Source organism: Equus caballus, chromosome 23 (genome assembly GCF_041296265.1).
Source record: "Equus caballus isolate H_3958 breed thoroughbred chromosome 23, TB-T2T, whole genome shotgun sequence".
NCBI lineage: Eukaryota > Metazoa > Chordata > Mammalia > Perissodactyla > Equidae > Equus > Equus caballus.
Window position 1 is genome coordinate 30,827,760 of NC_091706.1, and position 23,357 is coordinate 30,851,116.

The 23,357-nt window shown below is 37.7% G+C and overlaps 1 protein-coding gene across 1 annotated transcript in view; it reads left to right on the forward strand.

The window, feature by feature from the left end:
- Positions 1-23,357, forward strand: part of RORB (RAR related orphan receptor B) — a 184,066-nt gene that overhangs the window by 117,160 nt on the left and 43,549 nt on the right. Inside the window, exons 2-4 of the mRNA XM_014735412.3 lie at positions 12,127-12,212; positions 16,509-16,650; positions 22,060-22,461. Of these exons, the coding sequence (XP_014590898.1) occupies positions 12,127-12,212; positions 16,509-16,650; positions 22,060-22,461 (630 nt within the window). The remainder of the gene's footprint in view (positions 1-12,126; positions 12,213-16,508; positions 16,651-22,059; positions 22,462-23,357) is intronic.

Sequence of the window (23,357 nt, forward strand, 5' to 3'; positions counted from 1 at the left end):
TTTTCAGTTAGATTTTTAATTGCTACGTCAAAATGTGTGAGAACGAGCTCAAAACTAAAGCTGATGCCACTGGTGAGTTTTGCATTTTCTTCTCTCTTCTGACGCTTAGCTGTATGAACTCTCCTCCAGGCAAGAAAGTAAGCATTTCTAAGCTCTCAGCGAAATAAATTGATGGCTACATGTGAGGACAATAAAATATTTTCTGAGTTGACAATGTATATAATAAATAAGTCACTCAGGCTTTATTTGACACAGGAAAATATATTTATATATAAATATTATCATATCCTAAAGTAAATTACCAAATGCATAAGTTTTGAGATTGAATTCAAGTAGTCATCTGCCACGTTACACTGACATGAGGTTAACAGTGTGAACATTCTTGTCACAGCTTGGTAGCTTTGATTTTAGTCATTGCGTTGCTATCATTATGATCACTTCACTTTTCTATCTTTTTTAAAAATTCAGTTTCTAAATATATTATACCAGACCCTTTTTCATATGTAAGAAATCTATTTTCACAAAAGTCTATTTGGTTGAATGACTATTATCAACGAGATGAATTATGTTTTTTTCTCCTAAATTCTTTACAAGTTAGTGTACAGTTCCCTAAACACACATTATCTCGTAACACAGGCAGGTTTGAGCATTTGTCTTAAAAATGTTTCAGGGCAAAATGACACATGATTTGTTGCCATTTTTTTGCCAGTATTAAATAGCAATGAACAACAGTTGGAAATATTAAAATCTAAATTGATATAATTGTTTCAAATAATATAAACCTTAATTGTTCAAAAAAAGTTACCAGTTTTCAAAAGAATTATTCAATTGTTCAAAAAAAGTTACTAATCAAAACTAAAACTCCTTCAAATATTATATGAACTCAGAATTACATCTTTCTACAATGCTTAGAGCTTCCTGGTGCTTGTATTTTTACAAAAGAATAGATATTGTTTTGATGCAATTATTTACCAGTTTCAAAATATATGTAAAGACTTCATTGGTGAAGTAAGCCATTACCAGCAGATTGCGGTTCTGACATCAGTGGAGTCTTTAAACAATCATTTATCCTTACTACTGACAGATTTGCTCAGGATATTGTTGCTATTGTTGTTTAGAAATTAATAACACTGGACGTATTAACGTCTATGTGCTTAATCCTCTTTGCGTCTGAATCACAATTAAGCAGAGGCTCACAGGTGAACAGAAGTGTTCCTTTCTCCTCTGACTTGGTGTAAAAAAAAGAAAAAAAATGACTTTTCCTTCTGTTGTAAAATGACATAAAACACAGTGTTTGATTTTAGCTTATATGTGTGTGTTCACACACACACACACAAACACACCCCTCATTGTTTTTAATGAACTGTATGAACAAAAACTCTCTTTACACTTTGCAAAGAGAACCAGATGTTTTTCTTTTTCCTCTTAAATTTTGGTGGAATTAAAAGGAATATCCTAAATTCAAGCTGCAGCTTTTTTTTAAAGTTACTATGGTAGAATATTAGATGCTGTGCTTAGCAATTTCTGGTTTGCACCAGTCTTTTTCTTCTGTTATTTTTCCCCAAAATAAACATCTCTGCTAGTTTGAAGTAATTCAAACCTCTGATGAAATAACCAAAAGAATGCACTTTTTCCTCCCAATTCAATCCACCTGGTAGCATCAAAACACCTTTGGCATAAATTAATGTATAAGAAACACGGCTTACAAATAGGACAACCATAAGTACATCCATGCAAATATTATAAACTGTCAAACAATGATGATGAGTTTTCTGCTTGTAGGAAAAAACAGTTCAAAAGAAACTTGTTAAAATGGAATTTGAAAATCACAGTATCTGTTCTTAGTACTTGGTCATCGTTGTTCATACAACTCCTCACCAGCTTACATAAACACTGAATAAAGCTGTTAGGGATTACGTGCAGCATGCTGGATCTGATGAGCTCAAAAATAAGATAGCTCGGGTCCTATAATATTTAGGATTATGCTGGTAATCTCTTTAGGGGAAGTGTGCAGTCTCAGCAGAACAGGCACTTCAGTCTTGGAGGGAGCTCTGCACTAGTAACTCTACACCGGTTGCGTGGTTGAGCCTTTGCTTACATTGATATAGGACCTTTGTGACGTTTAGCATAGGGTGAAATTATAAGGGAGAGCTTCTAGAGTGACATCCTAAATTACCATTTGAGCACTAAAATAATTTCTGGTGTTGTGTGCAGATGAGAGTGCCTTCCTTTAAATTCTACATCTTCTTTCTGAAAAATGCTATCTATAAAGATGAACTAAACCCAAACATGCCTTTCTCCAATATCTGAACTTGTTCTTGTCTCTAGAGATGAAGTAAAAATCAAGATTGTCTCTCCAATGCTAACAATTTCTTTTCATTTCAAGATTCGATGCTGAAGTAATGGGCACTGAATTGCAAGTTTGCTAGAACATAACAGTGTAGCTCTCACTGCAGAAACTTGCAATGTATTTTATTATTGTAGCATAATCTGTGTTAAAAACAAAATCAAAGCTCTTGCAGATAATCCAAAAAATGAGTTCCTAAAATCTAAGTTCTTCTAGAATGATCACTGGTGTCATTATTTGTCCAAGATGTTCTCACATAAGTGAAACCTCCCTAATGACGTTGGAATGCCTATTCATACAAATGTTTCCTTAAATCAACTCTCTGATGGCAAACAAAGTCCTTGGGGCTACTGGTAGTGATTCTTCTTTTTCCATTTCATTGTCTCTCTCTCTGACACACAAAACAGATGTAAATATCTCACCTATGTTCTAAAATTTGTTTATGTAATTATCTGATGCATCAATGGCTAAGGGTATATTAAAAAACAGAAGTGTTTGTAAATATGAAACAGTGACAAATAATGCTACTGTTTAGTTTTTGGCCATCCAAGTAAATTGTAGGGTATTATGAGCCAGTTAAATAAAGTTATTATTACATTAGGAAGAAAAAATGTTAACATGATACTATATGTTTATATGGTTAATATGGTACTATGTGGTTATATGGTTATATGGTACTCTCTTTTTAACACATTTCAAGAAATTTCATCTTCTTTGCCAACAAGCAGAAAGAGACTTTTTTTTTTAATTTTCGAACTCTCTGAACAAGTGCTGAGAACTTCAGGAATGTTCTCTACTGCTTCTGTCAATGAAGGGAATGAGAGTATTGTGTGCTTTCCATCTCCAATTTTGTTACTTGGGGTTTTCTTGGTGTGTGTGTGTTTAATTAGTTTTCCTGTTCCAACCTTTGAATTGTCTATCTTCAGATACATAATTTAATGGCTTTATTTTTATGTTTACCAAGCATGTCCTTGTTAATTGGTCTTTTCAAATATTCTTGAAAAGAATGTAGTATAGGAACCACATCTTAGGGCACAGTGCACAGTAACACTAGGATGAACCATATGAAATCGCCGATGTTGACTATTTTCTTGCACAAAAAGGTGGCAATTTCCTATGATTCAACCTGACAAATGTGACTACAGTTAAAAGCATGGTTGGTTGATAATTTTAAAAGCATTCTGCTCCTATTTACTTTTCATTTAACCCCATTAACTAGGTCCCCAAAATAAATTTACCTAATCTGAAATTTTCACTCTCATAATAGGATTTTCCTCTTTCAATCTTTAGTTACCGATTTTAAGTTTGCCCTCTGCCTACATATTTACTGCTTGAAACCCTGCTCACTTTCTGAGACCCAGCTCAAAAGCCACCTCATCCACCAAAACTTCCCAGCTTCCCCCAGCTGAAATCAATGTTTTCCTCTTCCAGTTCATTTAGCACTCATCTCTGTCTGCCCTATATTTAGGTTATTTAGACCTGTGTGTGGTTGTACACTCACTGCATTCATTCTGAAAATAGAAACCTGGTTTTGCATATACCTGTAGCCTAAAATAAACAAATGTTTGCTGAGTTGATTATATTTAAAGTACTCCTTACTTGTCTTTGCTGGGCTGTCTCAGATGATCCTCACTACCTCCATCAAAAGAAGCACTTTTGTGTAATTCAATTATTTGTAATAATTAATAGAATTTTTAGAAGTACAGTTTTAGATTTACAAAATAGAGCAGAATTCCATATATCCACTCACCCCTACACATACAATTTTGTCTATTATTAATATCTTGCATTAGTGTGATATATTTGTTACAATTAATGAACCAATACTGATACGTTGTTAACTATAGTGCAGTTTACATTCATGTTCACGCTTTGTGTTGTACCATTTTATGGGTTTCGACAAATGCATAGACATATAGCCATCATTACAGTATCGTCCAGAACAGTTTCACTACCCTAACAATTCTCTGTTTCCCCTATTTATCCCCCCATCCTCCCCCGAATCTGTGGCAACCATTGATTTTTTTACTGTCTCTATAGTTTTGCCTTTTCCAAAATGTCTTATAGTTGGAATCATATTGTATGTAGCCTGTTCAGTCTGGCTTCTTTCATTTAGCAATACGCATATAAGATTCCTCCATGTCTTTTGATAGCTTAGCAGCTCATTTCCCCATATCACTGAATAATATTCCATTGTCTGGATGTACCATAGATGGTTTATCCCCTCACCTATTGAAGGATATCCTGTTTGTTTCCAAGCCTGGTCACCCTGAATCATCTGTGAGACCTGGTGTGTGGAGTGTCACCATGTCTGCCCTCCCTCAGTGAAGGGGGTGCTGTATAAACATGAGCTTCCTGTTGATGGCTTCAGCTAAATGGTGACTAGAGAAATGGGCTCAGAAACAAATTAAGGAACTAGGAGAGACAGGTTTTTTCACTGAAGCAAAATAATTGCTGTTTTCTTCTTTTTATAACTGGGAAAATTAGCTATCAAGTAGAGTACATGTCTTCTTTTCTACATAAAGTTCTCTTCACAGAGGGTTGGGGTTTGGGGGCAGATGCCCCAAGAGGTAAACTGTAGAATGTCTTCCCTTTCTTCCAGAACTTCTCAAACTTTACTGTGCATATGAATCGCAGATACTGTCACAATGCAGATTCTGATTCTGTTGATCTAGAGTAGGACCTAAGTGCCTGTATTTCTATCAAACACCCAGGTGATGCTACCACTGCTAGGCAGGGACCACACTTTGAGGAGCGCATCTCAGGACAGCATTATGACAGACGAGAGGAATACGATGAGTATCCATCATGACTACTGAACTCGGTGTTAACTAATCTGCCTCCACTAGAAGCGGCAGCTTTCCAAATGTTTCATTCCCAGAATTATCATGGAGAGCTGAAATGAATTCATTTCTGTTTTAAACATTGTTGGACCTCCTTACTTCCACAAAAAGAGTAAACTTTGTACAATTCAACCTTCAAAATAGAAATTATTTTTTAATCTTCTGAAAAGAGGCTTTTTCGTTGCATCAGATATCGAGAGAGTTAGCTGGCAGCCACAACCCCAAGAGTGAGTCCACAGAAGAGGGAGGACACACCACCACACAGTGTTATAACGTGAAGATGTAGCACAGCTGACGATCATTAAATCTTCAAAGGAAACCCAGTACACTGGGTGTTAATTACAGCCATGCAAGATGTAGCTGGAAACACACTGGTTTCTTTTTCTTCTGCCTCGTCAATTAATGACCAGAGTTTTTGTAACTAACCCTTCAATTGTCCTACCGCCTTTTGAATAAAGGGGAAATGCCTAAAAGACAATAGCAGAAACAACATTTCCAGAATCCTGTAAAGTTTTTCATTTCCCTTAATGCCAGAGAAATTAAAAATTCCATCAGTTCTCAGAGTAGCTACAACTGTAATTACCTGGACATCATACAACAGTTCTTCTCAAACTTGAATGCTGTCCTGGAGAGCTTGATAAGAAGCAAATTCTGATTCATTTGGTCTTGAGTAAGTCTTTACGGTCTGCATCTCTAACATGCTCCCAGGTCACGCTAATGTCACTGGTCTACAGACCATACTGTGAGTGGTCATGGAAGACATGAACTGCTTTCAACCTAAATGATGCCAGGTCGCACACACACATTATCTCATAATTAAAACTTTGACACAACAGGATGTATTTAATGGGAATTAATTCATAAATTATAAGTTTAAAACCCCTACAGCTTATAAAAGTGATTTGCTTTGCTTCCAAGGGGTATGTTTAGCTTATTATCAGTAATTGCTATTAATGATAATAATAATTGCTGTCACTGTTCTTTGTGGGTCTCATTCTCTGTTGTTTCAGTCTTCTGAGGAGTTAGGGTAGGCAAGCAACTTGTTAAGGGTAAATGTTCCTATGTAAAAAATAAATCAACTCCTTTCATGATAATCCTACAAATCATGTCTTTGAAAAAACCCTTTTTTTTGCCATTATCATATGATAGTAAGTTTTTCCTATTCCAGCTTCCAATGATATATAGGGAATTTTAATAATATAAAAGTAAATGTTATACTTAGGTCATTTAGAAGTTATCTATCAATTAAACGGAATAGAAGGCTCACATAGACCACCACCCAGAATATTACAAGGAAGAGTTTGAAAAGAAAGGGAGACCCCAAATGCGGACATATGTGAGGGCATTCGGATAGGAATTAGAGTGCACTGAATTTCATGCACTACATTTGATATTTAAGCAAAAAGCTGGCATTAAGGTGCTGTGTGCCCTGATGAGATATACGTGAACACAAACCTGATCCGCCGTCAGGAATCTTTTAGAATCACCACATAGCATGATATAAGAGCAAAAACTCAAAGACTTTTACTTTTTTCCTGAGGGTCTCCTTTTTCCACACTTCCATCCCACCCTAATCTTGGGGGCCATTTTCTGATAAATCAAAGTTACCGTGGAACCAGATCTTAGGAGTACTTGCTTCATCCTTTGGGTTTGTTGTTATGTGACATTGAAGATTTTTATATCTAATAGAGGTAGATATTTATCAGTCTGCCAGCGAGAAAGGGAAAGAGTAAAAACAGGGATTTTAACTTGGATTTGCCACAAATGATAGCTGAGATACAATTTGGGTAGATAAGATACAACTTTGGCTCTTGAGACCATCTGCAAAAGGATTTTTAACCAAAATAGTCATCTTTATTGGAAGTTTTTATATGTGCAAATTGTGATTCACTCAGACATTAAAAGTTTTTCCTGTACCGCCTGCTTTTAGCAAAACTGTAAAATTCTGGAAAACAGAAACTGAGAGGCAAACCCAGTGTGCAGGAAAGGGGATTATCATCGACGGGGCAGATGCTTCTTATTTCTCTTCAGGAAAAAAAAAAAGGTAGAAAACAAAAGATGCTGCAAGTATAGCCTGAAACCGAAGGCCAGGAAACAGAGAGAGAATTACTGGTCATGCCCTAGTATTCCCAGATTCTAGCCTTGTCCCCAGGTTTTATTTCCTTTGCAAATGGTTTACATGCTCCAGAGAATTCCTAGTTAATAGCTTGATTCATGTATTCTTCAATGGGAGCCTTATCATATCATATGAGAAGCACCTGAGGGTCTATTCCAAAATATATATCCACCCAAATCTCAAGATTCTGATTTCTTCTCCCAGCCCCCAAATCTGGAAAATTAGTATTGCTTAAAGCCACTTTGATAAAAGGGAGGATGTCAAATCTCTTAATTGTACTGAAAGAAAAACAAATTAGGACCACTGCTTTAAGGAGTTATAAATATCCTCTTTTGAGCTCCATAGAAAATATAAAAAAGAAGTATGACCTGGACTCTGTCCTCAACGGGCTTAAAATGCCCAGAACATAAAAATGGCCAGGGTGAGTTGAAAGAGATGGAATGGTAGGAATTAAGAGCATAAGAGCACACAGTAAAAATGTTTCCTAAACAGTCCACTGTTACTCCCATTCCTGATGGATGCTTTTAAGAGTTAAGGTATTTTGATGGATCAAAGTGATACATTTTCCAGTTAGCTCAATAGCCTGGATTAGTTACTCTAACTTAACACCTACCTTCACCAGCAGGGGTTTCTGAGGGAGCAGAACAAAAGATATGTCCATTTTGATAAGGAAGAAGAATTGAACACGTGGTGGCTTTCTGAGATGTCGTGGGAGGGACTCCAAGCAAGGAAGGCCCTGCAGGAGATACTAGGAGGAGAGAACCACCATTTTCAAAGAACAAACAAATTTTGATGACTCTCTAATTGTTGAAGGGATCTCCCTTCTAAATCATGGGATATTCAATTAATTTTACTTCATAAATTGTTCTGAGATAAAACATCAAATTATTTTAAATATTTCATGAAATTCTTTGACATTGTAAGAATATTACTTCAAAAAAACCCCATGTATGATCGCTTTTATGAACACAAAAATTAATTGGTAAATAAAATTTTAACTATAGTCTCCACGAAGGATTACCAATAGAAAAATACAAGCAAGAGGAAGATATAAAAAATGGAAACACTGAGAAATGAGCATATCTCAAGGGCTTTTCAGCTCCTCTGTGTTTGTCTCTCAGACAATGCTTTTGTTGAGTTACTCAATGAATCAAGCAAAAGTATAAAAGTCGAACTCCCTCCTCAGCTTCCTTATAACACCCTTCATTGTCACAGCTGGTGAGGTCCAAGCCACCAAATCCTCCCCAGGTGTTCAGTCTGAAACCATGATAAGTAGCACGTCACCAGATCTGTATTCACCACAAGACAATTGCACAGGAGGCTATGGCTGGTGTTATGGCAAAACGTTCAGAAATAGCAAACACTGGAGCAATAATATGATCTGTTGTTCTCATCAGTGTCTGAAATACTCTGCCTCAAAGATGTGCTTTATAAAATACATAGAATGAACTATGAAGCAGTAGCTCAGAGGCAGTTTATTTTAAATGAGAGAAGAGGAAAAGGATCGGCACCTTAAATTATTTAAATTTATCTTTCCCTATTATAAACCTCAACAGATCTATTCTGCCATAAAAGGTAAAAATGGTCATACGTTTTCCAAACCGATAATCCCTTCCCACACACAGCACCACACAAATACCTTTTTAAGTGAATTCTTTCTCTTTAAAAATACTGTTAAAATGTTTATGGCTCTTCAGGATTACATGTGGAGCTGGGATTATAAATATGTATAAATATGCAGATGTTCTATCGAATCATTCTTTATCCCGTTTGTATTTCTGAAGTTGTGTAAGATAACCTTTGTGGCTTTCAAAAAGATCTTCTCACACCCCAGGGGGCAAATTACCTCTATTTTCATTTCCTTTAGAGTTAGATCATTTTATAATTAAGAACTTATTCAAGCAGATTCTCCCCACGTGTAAGTTACTCCCTGGGGAGTAATTTATGCAGAGTGCTCTGACTTAATATCATAGAAGCCTAACAACTGTACAATGGATACCTGGGATTTTAGTCAACTTTGCAAACATTGTAAAGAATCCACTGTTTGAAAGGCAATCACAAAAATTAAAAAAAAAAACCCATAGTACAAATAACTTATAGTGTCATTCATCTGTTTTTTTAATGATAAGATTTTTAATAAAGGAATAACAATATGGCTTGTCTATGTTTTTGTCCAAAATTGTTAGAGATATCAGTTAACAGTGGTGCTGTTGATGATGATGATGATGAAGAGTGATATTTTGTAGCTCTTTACTATTTACAAGCGCTTCTACATAAAATATCTCATTTAATCCTCACGAGTCTATGAAGTTTGTCAGCTAAGCTTTATAAACCAGAAAACAAGGTCAGAGATTTGATCTTAGCCATGGCCCCAATCACTAACAGATTATGGACTGGAACCCAGGCGAACAGAACAGAACAGAATGACATCAAATCTCGAGTTTTCCCCATATCACAAAATCTTGAAAGGCTGGTCCAGTGGCATATCAGTTAAGTTCACACACTCTGCTTTGGTGGCCCTGGGTTCACCAGTTCAAATCCCAGGCGCGGACCTATGCACCACTTATCAATCAATGCTGTGGTAGGCATCCCGCATATAAAATAGAGGAAGATGGGCACAGACGTTAGCTCAAGGCCTATCTTCCTCAGCAAAAAGAGGAAGATTGGTGGCAGATGTTAGCTCAGGGCTAATTTTCCTCAAAAAAAAAAAGATCTTGAAAACAAGTACTAGTTCATGTAATCTGAAAGCTAAGAGAAACAGGACAGTTCATGTAATCTGGAAGCCAAAAGAACAGAAGCAAATAGAAATAAATAGTTTAATAAGTATTTTCGTTGACTTTAGTTGTCTCTTCTCCCAATGTTTTTATCATCATCTCTTTAGCTGGTGCTATTGGAATAACATAGGAATTCAAAATTGTATTTGTATTTTATCTTTGCAGGAGGCAGAGAATGGGTTACTGAATGAAATATCAGGAAATTGGCTAATTTCTGATTGTCATCTCCCAAGCCAACTCAAAGACATCATTAACCACCTTGATCCTCAGTTTTCTCATATGAAAAATAGGGACATAACGCTGCTTTTTTGCTCATAAAGGTCATTTGAAGTTCCTGTGAAATATTTAATTTCAAAAAATTTAATGGGCTACCCTAAAGCTGAGTATTATCTTTTTTAAAATGTAAAACAATAAGACAAAGAGGATTATATCTTGCACTTATTTGTTTTGTATATTCAAGGGTAAGAAACTGTAGAAAAACATCCAAGTAGCAGATTGATGTACAAAGCATTTTGGAGCATATTTTGCATAACTATTTTAAATTGGGAGTGGGAATAGTAGTTCTTCCTAGTGTGTATAATTTTAACAACTCTTAGAATACTATCAGAGACGTAGGAATTACTACATTCTAAATAAAGTTTATCCCATGGATTCACCCATAACCTCAATCCTGATAACTTAAAGTCATCTTTCCAAAAGGTTCTATATACAGGTGCCTACAAGACATCACACCAAATAGCACACATGCAAAATGGAAATCCCCTGCCCCACCGTATTGCACAAAATAGTTGCCTTACCAACGTCCCCCTTTTGTGAAACCTACTATTTAATCTCAGCCTGAAAGCTAGGAAGCTAGAAGCCTCTTTGTCATCAGTTTCCACCTCTGTATCCTTTCTGTCATTTATCTTCTCTCCTCTACCTTTGAACTGTCTGTCTATTTGCTTCTTCCTCTCCATTTATTCTGCCACCAATGTAATCCACGCTTTAATCTCCTAACACCCAAGTCAGGAAAAGCCTTTTAGTTAGTCTTCTCCTTGTTTCCAGTTAGCCTGGCAAACTCACCATTCTAAGGTACTCAAACCACCACTTTCATCATTTCTTTACCTGGTTCACTTCCTTGATTCCTACGGCCAGTGGAACCAGGTGAAAATTCCTCCACTTAATTCCCAGGAGCTCTATAATCCGATATCACCCCCTCTATGCAACCATATGACCCAAGTTTCAATATAGCCAAGTTGTTTGTTTTAGTGATCACAAGCCATAATCATTCTGGACCTCCCTCATTCCATTCTGCTTGCAGAAATGCCCTCTGCCTTTCACTCCAGCCTAACCAAATCCTACACAGTCTTCAAAATCAACCAAGCTGTCTTCATCTCCAACGAAACTATATCAGTTCCTAGTTAAGTCCCCACATACTTTATCATTTTTCTCTGATTTCTCCATGTTTTATTAATTAAGTTATTGGTATCATTAGCATATCTTATGTTGTGTCATCAAACTTTATTAATTTAGTGGACATACAGAGCACATTCAATAAATATTCGACTGATTCGTTATTGGCATTTTCACAAATAAACATCCAGCCACATAATGTATAAAGTCACCACCACCCCCTCCAGTTTTGCTTTATTTACTTATTTAAAATATTATTGAAATAAGGCAATGTGATAGCTCTCAGTAACTCAGTGTTTGAAGTGCAAAATAAGAAAACCAAAGCCAGGGGTTCAAGAGATTTTTGAGTCACGCTATTTCAAGGTCAGGTTTAAAAAGGAGAACACAGGGAAGGCAAGAGTTTAGCAAACTTCTGATCCTGGTTATACGTTTTAGTTTGAGAAAAACAAAGCAAACAATGGTAAATGGATACCCTTTCACACAGAAGTAGCTCAGGGAGGCCATTCAAATAGTAGCGGATGATCCCACCCATCCACCCCCACCCCGCCGTGTCCAAACACTAAGGTCAAGGCAGGGAGAGGTGGGGAGGGAGATAGGAGGGTAAAAGGAAGAAGGCAACTCTGTTAGCTCAAAATGTCTGTTTTCCCCCTACAGCACAAATTGAAGTGATACCATGCAAAATTTGTGGCGATAAATCCTCCGGGATCCACTACGGAGTCATCACGTGTGAAGGCTGCAAGGTACGGGCTCTAACACAGCGCTGCCACAGCACCCGCGGCCGCCTCAGGCATCCGCGTGCCTCGCGGGCGCTGGTGAGCACGCCTTTTTAAAGGTTTGCTAAAGGGTTCTGTGCCCGCTGCTGACACTCCGGGATCCTTGCTGAGTGGTGGGTGGGCTGATTTTCCGTTCTTTGACCTTTCACCCTTTTGTTTTTGTCTAACCGGTCAGCAGCTGCTTAAAAATGGATTCTTATTTAAAAGTTTGAACTACTCACATTTACAGAGATATAAATACTGATTCTTGAGGTTTTTAACAGTATTGTCTCCAGCAAGCTCCAGGGTGTTTATTACTATATTAAAGAACTAAAGGTTAAAATAAAGATTATAACTAACGAGGCTACATTTATTTATCTGCTTGAGAAAGAAGTCAAAGTAACAGTTGCAATAGGCATATGGCCATCCTTTATTCTCACATTCCAGAAAAATAAAACTGGAAGCATGGAATGTTAGAAGTAAGCCAGATAATCTCTAAATTAATTAAAAATCTTCCTCCCCAACCTCCTTATTTTTCAATGAAGTTCTGAGGTATAAACAAGATTTTGTCATTTGGCCAAGGTCACTGATGTAGTTAGTAAGAGAGCATGGCCAACAACACAGGATTTTTCATTCTCTGTCCAGAGTTCCTTTCCAGGACAGATTCGACCAATCCTTACAAAGGCAAACTAATTCCTACGGGCAGGCTGCTTTAAAATACGAAGCTGGGGGAATAGCAGTCAACGTAGACCTAATGTGAAATAAGAGAAATTTGAAACTAACAGTAAGTTGTTAGCATTCATCCTTAAAAAAAAAGAAAGAGTGGAGAGATTAAGTATCCAGGAGGAAATAAAAACAGTTCTACAACTAATTTTAAAGGGTAATATGTAACCAGAGCAAATAAAATGCAGCCACAGTCTGGGAGGAAAAAGTGATGTCCTGGCAAAGTTATTGGAGAAAGCAATTGTATTTTTGATCCAAGATGCAAGCAGTGTATCATTAATTTAAGGTCAGTAAACTGAAGGAGATGTAGCCTAATCATGGATTCTAAGGACCAATCTTAATCTTAAGAGACTTTCAAATATAAATGAGGCAAAATGCTATAACTGACAAATAGTGGTGCTATGCAAAAAACTGGCAATGTCTTTGTAATATTCTCAAAAAGTATGATTCCTGGAATTGAAACTGGAGGAAAGAAAAGAAAGAGCAACAAATGAGAATAAAGCTGGCAAAGGATGTAGAGAGGGGAGAAAAACATTAATGTCCTAACCCATCAACATACTGACCTGCTTCGAGGTGATTAGTGATAATCCATGTTGGAACATCATAAGATGTGCTTTACGTTCTGTCCCTCTGCAGACTTACAATTAAGAATTGAATGTTATTTACATTAATGCAATTTTTTCAACTCTTCAAAAGAAACAATAAAGCAAAATTACAAATCAGCAATTTTTTACCCTCCTAGATTAAGTCATTACTTCCTCTGGGCAGGTAGATAAATAGTTTTATTTGTAAATACTAATAATTTTGGAATCGGAACCCTCTCCAGTGAAAGTATTTCTACCACTTTGTTGGTTTCTTATGCAGTTTTAAGAGCTCTGGTCTAGTTTACATAGTGTCCAGCAAAAATGTATTTTAGATCAATGTCAAAGTGGAGATGTTTTGTGTTTCATTAGATAAGGTCTGTTTGGAAGATGTCTGATTTCAAAATACAAGGCCATGTTCATCTTAAGGAGCAAAACATTTTAAACAGTAATTTCCCAAAGATTTAACTACTGAACAAATATATTTCGGCAGATCAATAGCTAAGAACTAGTCCTATTCATGTCATCTTTTCTATTTAAAGAAGGCATCCACAATCAGAGAAATTATGCTGTTACTCTGAAGCATACTTTGACGTTTTAGTCAAAATGATATTGTACACCACACTATTTTTTTTATTTCATGGAAACACTCACGTTTGTAAATATGCTACATTTTTCTGCAGATAGAAAATTCAGGAAATTCTATTCAGAATAAGATGTCAATGTCAGCACATTCAGTATCAACCTCTGAATTTTCATAACACTGTTTTCTAGTCAACATAAACAACCCATTTTAAATAACATCAATGCAGCTTGTGCATTTATTCAAATTTCCTATTCATTCAATAAAATTTGAAAGAGAATCTCTTTTTTCATGCCAAAAACCTCATTTGCAATAATGAGCAACAGATAAGCAAAAAATGCCTCATAATTAATGTCAAATTGGCCTTAAATTAGGGCTGTAGCTGTGACTTCACTCATTTTTTCTGGCAACTCTTTTGCTAAGTGGCGCTAGAGTACCCAAAGATAAAAACCACAGGCTTCTTTCTTAAAATGTAAATTTCGAGTCATCTTTAATCAAGACCAATGGGCTGAAGTTATGCTTTCTGACAGCTTTCATGGTGTGTGAACTACATCATTTCAATCCCCGGGGGCTTGGATTCCATCTCTGTTTTCAGGGGCTCCATGAATTCATTCAAACTGGACAATCAGATATCTCTTTCTGCCTCCACTTGTCCGTTAAATAAATAATACACATGGATCTGTGAGGGCAAAATTAGTTCTTGTTGTTGAATGGCTTTGGGTTTACAACCACAAAGCCAATTGGTGCCCTTTCTTTCCAAGGAGATACTTAGCCACAACATCCTTTTCTGAGGTTCTTCACAAGGTTAGTCAAGCTCCCTTTACAGTGCCATGCTGAGCCATATTGGAGCCCAAGACCAAAGGAAAATCAATAATGTTGATCCTCTCTTTATTTAAACTTTCAGTATTTTTTTGCATTAATGTTGACTTTTAACATATTGTGTTGAAATATTTATCCTGATTACCCACTCTTTCAACGACCCTTAAATTTGTGGCCAAGTTGATTGCCTCACTCACCTCACCCTTGTCCCGGCCCTGCTCTATCCTCCTCTTGATAGTTGAGGAAACACAGAAACTGTTTGACAGAGGTCAGGTGACCTCCTCCAGGCCTCACAGCAAGATAGGCATTGGGCTGACCGTCCCAGCCCGTCTCAAGGCTGCCTTCTTCCAAAAGATGATACTGTGGGCTATCTTTTCCTAAAATTTCTCTCAGTCAATCCGTTAGAGACCATGACTTTGCTCACGGCACTTTGCACTTTTGCTGTATTTCAATTCAAGAGGAAAGAGCAATTAAGGAAACTGATTAAATATGTGAAGGAATGGGTGACTGATACTTTCATTTCTCTAAAGAAAATGTTTATTTTTCCCCAATAGGGTTTTCTGTAAGATGATTAAACCGAGTGGTATCCAAAGAATTAAAAAAATAAACTCAACTGTGGATTTATTTAGAAAGGTAGCGTAGGGTCCATGGCAGTTCATTTTGTACCAGAAGGACCCAGACTGACTTGCATGAAGGTCTCCTACATCACTATAGCCTGAGGCTGAGCAGAGAGCATTAGTTCAGCTTTTAATTATTGCTTATTTTTTATTGAACAGTTTATATACCGTATTTCCTTTATTCAAAGATGTGGTTGATTTTAAGATACATCATTGGTTTAAAAACCAACCTTCCAGGGGCCAGCCCAGTGGCATATTGGTTAAGCTCCTGTGCTCCGCTTTGGCAGCCCAGGGTTTGCAGGTTCAGATTCCGGGTGCAGACCTATCCACCGCTCATCAAGCCATGCTGTGGAGGTATCCCACATACAAAATAGAGAAAGATTGGCACAGATGTTAGATCAGGGACAATCTTCCTCAGCAAAAAAACAAAAAACTTTCAAATGCAATCAGTCCAAATTCAAAACTTTTCAAATGGGGAAAAATACATCCTAGAAACTAGGAAGATAGTAGCACATACTGAGCCCACAGGCCTTAGTAGGTCTATTGTGACTCAAGTTTCTCACCCCACAGTGCCCGAAATAAGCCTGTAGTATTGTCCCCATCCAGCTTTGTCATATCTGGCTTAGCAGTGATCTTCTCTGCCACTCCTTCCCCACTGCTCTGTGAGGGCAGAAACTTCCTTCTGCTTTTCTTTGCATAGAACAGCACAGCTCACTAATGTCCTTAGTAAACATTGATTAAATGAGTGAGTGAATGAATGAATGAGTGATACCCTCATATCTCTGCAGATAGTATGTATTTCCTCCAGTAGAAACATCTATAAGCTATCCAAGGAGAAGGATCCAAAGAATTTTAAAAATTAAACTGTTATATTCACTGTAGAAAATGTAGCAAACCTATGTTAATAGTCTCTGTTTCCCTTCTTATAAATCTGTCTCCCTCATTCTCTTTTTCCCTCTAGGGATTCTTTAGGAGGAGCCAGCAGAACAATGCCTCTTACTCCTGCCCAAGGCAGAGAAACTGTTTAATTGACAGAACCAACAGGAACCGTTGCCAACACTGCCGACTGCAGAAGTGTCTTGCCCTAGGAATGTCGAGAGATGGTAAGGCATTGCCTTCCTATTTCTTACTGAAAGGCTTTCAAATGAATGCTTTGCGTGCGTCTGTTTAAGCTGCTGGAAGAATTCTAGACAAAGGGAATTGCAGATGAGAAGCAAAGAAAACCGTGTGCTGCTAGGCATAAGAGGAAAAGTAAGAACATATAAAAATTAGTATTGTCTATGAAATAAGAAGAAAAGAAAGGCTTTACTGTAGATCATGGAGCAAAACCCGTGCTAACTAGGTTAAGTGAAAGCCACATAGGCTTAGATTGAAAGTGACCACCTGTCCAGGTTTGCCTGAGAATGACAGGTTTCACAGGACATGAAATTTTCAGAGCTAAAACTGGAAAGTCTCAGTCAAACTGGGACCATTTGGTCACTGGGTTAAGTCTGGCTGGTGCACAAATTGGTTAGTATGTGGAGATGCGAAGGAAAAGAACATACTTCTATAGGAAACCCAGAAGCGCCACTGGCTGGTCACAGCTACCCAGACAAGGATTTGAACTATTCTGAGCCGTGATGAAGATTGTAAAGGCTATAGAAGAAGTCTAAATTTTAGAAGGGTTGCGTAGGTTGGTGTCCTCAGAATATGACACAAGTGTGCACTCCATCCTCATGCCCAACCCAATTGGGTGGCTTGGGTCCCAGCTGAACTTCTTAGATTAATGAAAGGGAACAAATAAAGTGAAACAAAGAATTTCGTCTAGCTTTGCTTCCATTTTTAAGCATTTGTCTAAGATAATTCTTTCCCCACCAACATTGGGCACAGCACTCCTGTATTAAATTGTGAGCTGCCCTAAGCCAGGGGGCCATTTCCATCTTGTTCCCACTATATGCTTAAGGTCTGGTTAAAAGCAGGTGCCTAAATGTTTGTTGAATGAACCACAGAATTCTCTTCTTCCTAGAGCCTGAGACATAGACAATGATAATTATTTTCTGTATGTGGATCATGTGCCTTTGGTCACACTCCCTCCAGTGAAATTCAAGGTGATGTGGACCAAAAAAAAAGAAAGAAAGAAAAACTTCCAGATTTTAAAGAAATACAGATAATTGGCATATATTGTCTCTTGGCATCAGGAAGATATTGAGCCTCAAAGAGAAAACATGATACTCACCTTGTAATAATCAAATATGTCTCCTAAAATATACACCTATGAAAAAATGGAAGCTTCCCAACAAGGACAGATTTCACAATGTCTTCTTATCCGGAACTGCATTGCCCAGTATGGTATCCACGTGTCACCATTTAAATTGAATAAAATTAAATAAAATTTAAAATTCCATTCTTCAGTCCTCAGTCACACTAGCTGTATTTTAAGTGCTCAATAGCCACATGCGGCTTGTGGCTACCAAATTGGAAAGCATAGAGAACATTCCATCATCACAGGAAGTTCTGTTGGAGAAATAGTGAAAAGAGATGAGAGAGAATATTTTAAAATTAATGAACAAGTTTGGACAGAATTTTTCTACAAAGTTTAGAGCACTAAAAAAAAAAAAAGGCATATCCTTGAAATTTAAGAGTTAAATTAAGACCAGCTTCCTTGGTAAGCAAGATATAAACTTAGAGAGCTTTACAACCAAAGATGGTAAGATGAAATAATTTCCAAAATAACTATGAAAAGTCAAAGATGATAGTTCTACAATTGGGTTCTCTTAAAACCAAAAACGTATGTCTAGTTGTCATGTAGTAGTAAGAAGAAATCCTTGAAAAAGCAATGAGTTTATTTTATAGTTGCTCCCAAAACTTCTGTTCCATTTAGAATCTCACAATCCAAATAAATATGGAAAGATTTCCAATACTTTTTGCATAAAATTGTTCTTTGCTAGTGTGCGATCAAAATGAGGGTGAAGAGCATATCATGAGAAAATACTTTAATCACTGAATATTTATAAAGCACTTGCAATGTATACAGAATTGTGCTGGTTTCTTTGAGAGCTAGCAGTTTAACAAGAGGCTGCCTCTATACTCAAGTGAATCTCATTAACAGAGTAATTCAAGTCTGAGAGGGGCAAACACTTAAAATATGTGCCATTCTGATTAATAGGTAGTGGTAAGAAGAATGCTAATACCTGAAAATATAATAATAATATAGCCTTTGTTAAAATAGGCCTATGAATACAACAAAGGTATTTACAAATAGTGACGAGGAATTATTTATATGTCGGGAAAGTTGAGTAGGTTTATTTTTGCCCTGTACTGTAATGTTTTCACAAATATGTCATCACTTTTATTACAGGAAGGGGCATAAAACAAACACTGGCTCATCTGTGTTTCTAAAATGAATGGAAAATTCATTCTAAAATAGTTTTATGGTAATTGTCAGCAAAGTCCTTGGTTTAGGATGAAATCTGATCATTCTAAAATGTAGTGGAGCTTTAAGTTGTTTCTTTGAAAATACTTCAGTTGCTCAGTAATCTGCTAAGTTGATTTCCTGGAAAAGGCCTAACTATTCACTACTGAGTTTCAGATGTTTACCTAGGCAGAGGACTTGACAGCGTACTTATTTGACACTGTTAGCTTTGATTATGAGATCTATGGCTAACAGCAGAATTCTGAACCTAAAATTGTTAAATGTGGGGTCTTGACTGGGCTCATTCATGCATCTGCCACCAGCTACAGGTCCTTCTGTGGATCCGCTGATCATAGATGTTCTCATCTGGGATATCTGAGGTGGCTCTGGTCTGCTTCACGTATTTTATCCTCCAGTAAGCTAGCTTAGTCATGTCCTTTTCATGGTGAGACACTCAATCACACAAGCACTTTTTAAGCCTCTGTTAGCATCACATATGTCAATATTACACTGGCCCAGAGCAGGTCACATGACCCTGAGTCAAGGGGTGAGACAGGATGCTTGCACAGAATGAAAAGGCATTGCAGATTTACACAGGGAAGGGCATGGAAATAGGTAAAAGAAATCAGGGTCATCAATGCATTCAGTACACCACAATGTATCTTTCGTCTCAATATAGAGTATATAGAAATCTAAAGCAAGGACTAAAAGGAAAGGAGTTTAAAAAGAGACACTGTGTTTCTGTCTCCATGTTGGAGAGTTTCTCATTCTCAGTTTTCTCCCTATAAAATTTAAACAAACAAATGGAAAACTATTCTACTAAAGTAAGTCAGAAAGTAGATCTCTTCTGGCCAAAACAAAAATCTTCATCTATAGCAATTGATACAAATTTTGTGTTCACCTCTATAGCTCTGTAACAGTGAGCTGTTTGGAACCTACATGAACCCAAAGAAAAAGGAGTCAGCAAATAAAGAAGCATGTCACATGATTTTCTTGGTTGGAGGGAGTTCTTTCTGAATCAAAATTTATTATGATTTACTTTTTCTTATACAAAAAGTTTTTTTTCCCTAGAGAATGATACATAGTAAATTTTTTAGAAAGATATAATATAAGGTGCAGAGAAAGTTTTCCCTAAAAATTACTATAGAATTCTGTCCATGGACAAACTGGAAATACCACTGCAATTAGTAAGCAAAAAAATTGTCTCTGAGAAACAGATGCGAGGCTGGCCCCGTGGCCGAGTGGTTAAGTTCGCGTGTTCTGCTGCAGGCGGCCCAGTGTTTCGTTGTGTGGACGTGGCACTGCTCATCAAACCACGCTGAGGCAGCGTCCCACATGCCACAACTAGAAGGACCCACAACGAAGAATATAACACAACTATGTACCGGGGGGGCTTTGGGGAGAAAAAGGAAAAAAATAAAATTAAAAAAAAAAATAGGAAACAGATGCTAACAAAGATGGTGTCTTGACAAAGGTAAACACACTGATCTGGATAATTCAAGACCTTATAAAAACAACAGTTGAGGTGAAAAGGAGAGTTTGATCTGAGTTAACCAGATTAATTGTCTTCATTCAGAAAAATGACTGGATAATTACCACCTTGTTTTCCTACTTAGGCAGTATCAGAAAGCCAAAACATAGATTTTTAAGAGGGCTTAAGGACAAATTCAAAGAGTTTGGTCTGCTTTAAGTCCAGCCCTCACATCCACAATCCAGTAGGCAAGAAGGAGGAAAATATCATGCCCCAACACCTGGAAGTACATGTAGCACTTCCATTTACTTCCTGTTAGTCAGAACTTAATCACGTGGCCACAGCTGGCAGCGAGGGAGGCTGGGATATGTGGTCCCCATTCTACACAGCCGATGCTCAGATAAAATTTGGTAGCTCTGTAACCCACGAAAGAAGAAAATGAATACTGGAAGAATATTGGAGGGTGAAATGGTAGCTCTTTCACAGCAAGAATTTCTTCTGTGGGCCCTTCGTGCTGGAGAGTTTTTAAGCACTTGGCCGTGTAGGTCTCCTCAGAAGTTATTCTCATCAACCCTAGTGACTGAATCCAAGAACTGAACCTGTTTATACCCTCTTCTTTCTTCTTTCTACATTCTCTGAGCTCCCAACACCAACAGGTGATGGGAACACTGTCACAAAAGAAAAAAAAAATAGAAACAGAGAGGAATCTCCAGGCTTGTCGTAGTCTCCACCATTAGCATGAGCTGAACAACACAGAGCTTGATAATTCAGACAAGGTGGCACCTTGACTCAGGATGTTCACAGCTTAAACTGGGAGTTGACAGCTTGTGAGGAAAAATGTCAATGTCCATAAGTTCAGGAGGTTAAGCTCTATAAGTTAAAAATCAACGCATTCAGATTGAAATGTAATGTCAATCAGTAAAGCATTTTCATATTACTCTGTGACCACTTACAACGCCTCTTTTTCTTTTTTCCTCAGAGTAGCTGAGGATTTTATCAGAAGAGATGGGCAGCAAAACTTGGGGGTGGTAGAATGAGAAAGGAGGGCTTACTGCTGGCTCGCTTGCTGGGCCTTGGATGCACCAAATTGCTATTTTCCAGAGATCCTTTCCGTTTGATGTGCAAAGCCAACTGATGGCGAATGATGTGGTTTGCTTAAAATTGTGTTTATCACCCTGCCCCACATCCTTGATCATACCCAACATGCTATTTAGAAAATAGTGAAATAATAGGGTCCTATCCGACAATCTAGTAATCCTAATGCTTAGAGGGAAAAGCTAATAATGAGTATCGGTTGACATTTTAATATCAAGTACTATTTGGTAGTTTTTTGTTTTTGTGGGGTTTTTTTCCCCGTAAGTAAGAAAGAACAAGGAAATACGCTAAACTTCATGTCAATGAGAAATACATAAGTTTTTACACTTCTCCTCAATTAGATTTAGTTCTCACTGTGCACATAAACCAGTACAGATACCCCTTAATATAACCTTTCACCAACTGTAGAGTGCAAATGAATGGACCCTGGGGCTATGGTGCTAGAAGCTTGTGCATTTGATGTTGATGGACCAGCAGTCATGGCCCCTTGGACTTAGGGTGGTTCCTGAGAATGATAACCACAAGTGCTACTTTCTGCTTTTCTCTCCAACCCAGCTGTGAAGTTCGGGAGGATGTCCAAGAAGCAAAGGGACAGCCTGTATGCCGAGGTGCAGAAGCACCAGCAGCGGCTGCAGGAGCAGCGGCAGCAGCAGGGTGGGGAGGCGGAAGCCCTTGCCAGGGTGTATAGCAGCAGCATCAGCAATGGCCTCAGCAACCTGAACAATGAAGCCAGCGGCACATATGCCAACGGACATGTCATTGACCTGCCCAAGTCCGAGGGTTATTACAACGTGGATTCCGGCCAGCCTTCCCCTGATCAGTCAGGACTTGACATGACTGGAATCAAACAGATAAAGCAAGAACCTATCTATGACCTCACATCCGTACCCAACTTGTTTACCTATAGCTCTTTCAACAACGGGCAGTTAGCACCAGGGATAACAATGACTGAAATCGGTAAGTGGACGTCTCTTTCCAGCTCATTTTTGGAAATTCTGCTTTGAAGTTGCCTTGGTCCTATTTAGTATGGTCATTTTCTTAGATCTAAGTTGAATTACTTGCATTCATAGCTTCTAGTGAGAAAACTAATTGATTTTAAAATATGTTCTAACGACAGTCATTGTTCCCCTGCCCCATAAAAGTTTGTTTCAAGCAAAGGAAGAGAGAAGAAATTATAAATAGAGAGATGTTATCTGTAAAGAACAGATGCTATCTGTTGAGTCTGGGTTCATCGCTGAAGGACAATGTTACTGGTATAAACAGGAAAACTTCAGCAAGTACTCAAAATGATGCTATTTAAAGCAAAATAGGAGATAGAAACAGTGTGTAGTAACTGAATGAACAGGGCTTGAACTCTCCATCTAAGATAACTGAGGACAAACCATAAGCAAATGGTACCTTAGTTTCCTTCTTTGTGAAGGCAGAGGAGTAGACCAGACAACCTCTAAGCCTCTTGTAAGTCTGAATTCAAGAATTCTACATGGGAATGGAGTCTGAATTACTGGCAATGAAGAGAGTGGAGTCTGGAATGTTCCAGAACATAAGAGCACCAAATAAGCTCCGGTGAGTTGGGCTAGTCACAGACACAATTGCATCAGCAACCCAATCCTCTCTCTGCTGTGACGTCCTTTGATTCCTAAGGAGTGGCCTTCAAGAGTGCCCTATCCTAGGCAGGTTTTCTTCTGACCTTCTCAGCTTTGTTTTACCCTGTTAAGCTCAGGAGTCTATTAAAGGTTTAACCAGTTGATCTCATTAACTAATTGCCCTAAAAATATTGATGTAGGTTTACTTAACACATTACCCTCCTGGGTAACAGAGTTGCATGTTAACAGTAGCCTAGAGGAGCTAACAAA